Raw genomic sequence first — 4,990 nt, forward strand, 5'->3', positions numbered from 1 at the left:
GTGGTCAGCACTGGGAGGGGCCTGTGGGAAGTGAGCGTCCTCATGCTATATCTGGGGTCCACAGGACTGGCCAAGCTCCATCCATCCTATGGGTCAGGGTGGTCAGCACACTGACCACCTCAGGTCTCTACCAGCTGCGCTGGCCTGGCCCTGGCAGGTCCAGTGTAAAGGAAGGGCAGGCCCGGCCCTGCACCCACCTCTCCCAGTGGCTGCCGCCCGGTGGGCTCCTGAGGAACTGAAAGAAGCCCCCAGCAGCATTAGCCTGTCACCAGAGGCCCCAGGAATGTCCTAGTTCCTGGTGGGGTCATGGACATGGCCCACTCTGCCTTCTACACTGGGCACATCAGGCCCTTGGGGGCCGCTATGAGGCTGCACAGAACTATCGTGTGGAGTTCCGTTTCTATTTTTAGTTCCATTTAAAGATTTTTTTTTAAACTGGAAAACTCAGGTATCAGAAACACTGAAATTTAAAAACACAGACAGATGTTTGTGGAGGGCACCACTGCTGGCCAAGGAACAGGGCTATGTCCTATCTGAGGCAGCACTTTCCCACAGACCGCCAGTGTCCAAATAGGCAGGGGCAGCATCAGCTCACGGGGTGGGAGGTACAGTCCAGAAATCAGAGCTGTTCCTGGCTTGGGATTTTATACAACTCTGGGTAAGGCCCTATTGGCCCTGGGCCTTCTAAGAGCTCCCATTTCTAAGGCTGCTTCCTTTCTGTTGGCCCAAGGCCAGTGGCCAGGGTCTGAGCTGCGTCCCTGCATGTGTGGCTGGCCTGCTCAGATTTCACCTTGCACAGGATGTCTTCCTGTAGCTGCAGTGTCCTGCCTGGAGGCCATCCCCAGCCCATTGTGCTGGGCTTCTCTCCACACCCAGGGCTGCAGGTGTCTCTCTCATGCTGTGGGCCCAAGCAGCACTTGGAGGCCTGAATGTGGTTTGCTCCTAACTTCAGGAAAAAGGAATTACAGGCAATACAGCCCCTGGCTAATGCTTGCCACCCACAGGGGGACCTGGCTGTGTCTCTGCTTCTGATCAGGACAATTCAGAACAAGTCATGAAGAAGATGACACATTTGAGACTCAACTTTTTCTGTATCGCTGCACTTAAGTCTTTGCTTGTGCAACCTGCTATCTGCCCTATCACTAAGAGGTGGGTGCAGGGGTGAAGTCATGCCCATCTGAGGAGAGCACAGCCATGTGCACCAGAAACCATGTGCACACATGTAGGCATGTAGGTCTGGACTTTCTCAGCTAAGCTCTCCAGAAAGCCCAGACATTCGGGATGTGACCCCAGAGGCAGGGCAGCCTGAGGGGCCAGCCCTGAGCAAGGCACTGGCAGCTCTAGGGGTCCCCTGAGTCAGCCCCCTGGGAACTGGCCCACAGGTCCTATGCACACAGCTTAGAACTACCATCTCCAAGCACACTGAGTGATGCCACAGGGTCCAGTGGCCCTGCTGACAGACATTGGAGGCTGGGCAGAACTCTAAGCACGATCCATACAGAGAGTCACAAAGTGGGCTCTGCCCACCCTGACCCTAGCAGTGCATCTAAGCTCCAGCTTAGATGAGGCAACTGTAGGGGGGGGGTCCATGTTTTTGTGCATTTCATGCTCACCCCCCTCCCTTCAGGGAAAGAGCAGTGTCAACCTGGACCCTGAGGACAGGTGCAGAGCTCAGCCATGGGGGTTCCCAGGGCCCGTGAGACCAAGATGCAGACCAGGAAGGAAGGTCACAGAGCAGACCTCAATGCACTGTGAGCCACTGCCAACGGCACAGAGGCCCTTCTGACACGGGGTCCACCACCCTGGGGCTCAAGCAAAGGCAAAACCCCCACCTCACTGCAGAAGCTTGGAATTGTGATCTCTGCGTCCTTGAGCAAACACTCTAATCCTGCCTCAAACTCTGAAATTTATTTTGTTACTTTTCTTAGGAATATTTCTAAGAACCCCACATACAGGGGAAAGGGAGAAGTTCTTATTAACATATGACATTATTTTAAAATATCACTTTAATATATTATTCTTCCTAAGGAGAAAAACAAACAACTTAGAAGACGACTTACCAGGTTTGAAGGTGATTAGGCAGGTCCTATTTGTACACGTTCCTTCTGGAAAAATCATTATCTTGAAACAGAGGGAAAAAGGTCAGCATTAAACCACACATGATTATAATTCAGACTTTGTAAGTGCCAGTCTTCACAGTACATGCCCTACTACCATGGACATCCTCTAGAAACTCTGATCATATTCAGGTGAGAAGCATAAGATGCATCATGGAAGGAGACACAGATTCCCACCCTGCTGCTCATCAAAGCCTGGAAGCAACTCACACATACAAACAGCACATGTCTTAGACCACCGCTTCCCCCAAACAGGGTCAGTGTGGTGCCTGCATCATAGGTGCTGCGAGAATCAGGCTCAACTAAAGGTGACCCGCAGTGAGTACCAGACAAGCACCTGACAGAAAGCAGCACCCTCATTAGGAAGGAAGCTCAGTGGAAATACATCCCCGGTGGATGGACTCAGAGGGTGGAACCGTGGCTGGGCACCAAGGGAGGGTAAGCCAGGCAAGGGGAGGACACGTGGCAGCAGCAGTGAAGAAACACCCTGTAACAGCTGTGGTCAGACTGAGTCTCAGCAATGCTAATGCAATTCAGACTCCCCCCACATGTGCGGAGGTCCAGCCTACACGCCTGCCTTCCCTCCTAGGCCCCAAGGGTAGGGCAGTCCTCAGGTGAGCTATGTGGTTTCCTGAGCACACCTGAGGGTTGGGCAGTTAATGAATGGAGAAGCCCCATGCTTGTTGGGGTGGCAGGGGGCCCCAGAGAGGCTGCCCCTGGGCACAGGTGGCCATGGCCCAGCCCCTGCAATGTTCCCTGAGTGACCAGAGCCCAGAGAGGCCTGTGAGATTTCCAGCTGCTAATGTTGGCTTGACTGAAAAAAAAATAGAAGGAGCCAAATACATCTAAGCCAATGACCCAAGGATGTGCCTATGGGGAGTCGGGGCTTCTGATGTCACCTGTCAGGTGGGCGAGGGAAGGTCACTCAGGATTTCTGGAAGTGAGAATGTGCAGACTGACATGTTAGCTCAGAAATTCAACTCCACCGAGGAGGGTGGGGTGGCCATCCTCTAGGTGCGTTACAGCTTACTTTCAGAAAGGATCATTTAGGAAATTGAAATGCATTTGAAAATCATTTTTCCTTATTTTCACTTTAAAACACAGACACCACAACCAAAGGCAGCTGATACTCAACATGTTCCTAGATTCAGATATTCTCCAAAACAACAGCAAAGAAATAAACAAAATCTAAAACCCAGAAAAAAACGTCCCAGCTCCTTTCTTGTTCTTTCCCCCACCATTCCCCCAAGTTCCCACCTTCTAGCACGAACCCCTCAGAATGCACCAGGGCTGCACTACCTGTGGCCACTTTCCGCTGGACTGCGCCCGCCTCTTTATTTCTTCTACCGTCTTCCTTCGAGAGTCCTGGTCTGACCGGGACACGAACACTGGGCGAATGTACTTTATTAGAGCTGGAGGAGAGAGGTAGGAGAGAATAAGGGGGGGTGTGGCTTCTGCCTTGGCAGAATGGGGGTGCTAGGAGGCCGCCCACGGCGCATGGGGAGACGGGAGCCTACAGGTTCCTAGGGGCTGTGCTGCTGGGCAGGTTTTGAAGCAGTGCCTGGCCCTGAGGAGGTCAGGGATCCACTCTGCCCGTGACCTCACATGATCATAGGGCTGCCCTGCAACTTACAAGGCCAAAAGTACCAGGAAGGAGCCCACAGGGCCACGGGTCAGGACACAGCACATAGGAGTCCAGAGGGCCATGGGTCAGGACAGAATACACAGAAGGTGGCCAAGGTGAGGACAAAGCATATGGGAGGTGGCCACGGGGCAGAACAGAACACACAGAAGGAGGGAGGCCACAGGGCCACGGGTCAGGACAGAGCACACAGAAGGGAGCCAGACTCTGGCCAGGAGGCAAAGTCTTCAGTCACTCGTGTTAATGTGGCAGGGGCTCCAGGGCTCCAGCCCCCATGTGGACTGACTGTGTCCTCCAGAAGATAAGCTGAGTCCCTGCCTCTGTTAGCTGTGATTGGGACCTCACTCGGAAATGGGGTTGTTGCCCATGATCAGGTTAGGAGGATGAGCACAGGCCCCCAGTGGTCTTTGTCAGGGAGAAGACAGATGGGGGAGGGGGCCATGGGAGGAAGAAGTCAGACTGCCCTGATGTGGTTGTGGCCAGGGAACTCCAGCCAGTGCTGGGAGCTGGGCGTGGAGCCTTCAGAAGAGTCCCAGGCGGCCAGTATCTCGAGTCTGGGCTTCTGGCTTCCCAGAAGTGAGAGCAGATCCCTGTTGTTGAAGCCAGCTGGTTTGGGTACTTCGTGTGGCATCCTCAGGAGATGGTGTTTCCAGCTACTGCACCACACGTCCTCTCTGTGGGGGTGGGGGCTGGGTACAAGGGACCTGCCCTGTGGTGAGGACGGCACCCAAGCCACGACACCAACAGCAAGGCCACAGCATGGCCCTTCTGCAAGAGGATGATGAGCGGAAAGATGAGTCTCAGAAAACTTTGAGTGACTTCTGAGCCTTGCTTTGGAGACGTGATGGTGAGCAAGGGTGCGGTTTCTCCGCTGGGTCCCAGTTTAGCTGATTCAGGTCTCTCATCATTTCTATTACTTGTAAAGAATAGTATCCATAACTTCTCTTCCCCCAAAAAGCAAGAGAAGATTAAAGGAAAAAAAGAATTCGTCTATCTTGCATTTACCCCTTGGGTCCACGGGCCCTTCTGTTAACTAGAAGGGTATGCAAAGCTCTGAGGTTTTCTTCTTGTGCCTAGAGTCACTGTTACTTCACCATCCTCAGGGCCATTTCACCCTTACTCATCAGGAATTTCCAATGCTGCCAAGGATGAGAAGGGAAGGCAGGCAGGATCGTCTAGGAGGAGGCTCCAGGAGGGACAGTGATGCTGCCCGGGGAATCGTCTAGAGGGA

The 4,990-nt window shown here is 53.3% G+C and overlaps 1 protein-coding gene across 1 annotated transcript in view; it reads right to left on the bottom strand.

Annotated features, from left to right (window-relative positions):
- The window catches only part of LPCAT1 (lysophosphatidylcholine acyltransferase 1), a 53,955-nt gene that overhangs the window by 19,448 nt on the left and 29,517 nt on the right, over window positions 1–4,990 (bottom strand). Inside the window, exons 4-5 of the mRNA XM_003802016.2 lie at window positions 3,417–3,529; window positions 2,061–2,121 (exon numbers count right to left, since the gene is read on the bottom strand). Coding sequence (XP_003802064.1) covers window positions 2,061–2,121; window positions 3,417–3,529 — 174 coding nt within the window. The remainder of the gene's footprint in view (window positions 1–2,060; window positions 2,122–3,416; window positions 3,530–4,990) is intronic.

The sequence above is a fragment of the Otolemur garnettii genome, unplaced genomic scaffold (genome assembly GCF_000181295.1).
Source record: "Otolemur garnettii isolate 467f Iridium unplaced genomic scaffold, OtoGar3 scaffold00226, whole genome shotgun sequence".
In the NCBI taxonomy this organism is placed as follows: Eukaryota; Metazoa; Chordata; class Mammalia; order Primates; family Galagidae; genus Otolemur; species Otolemur garnettii.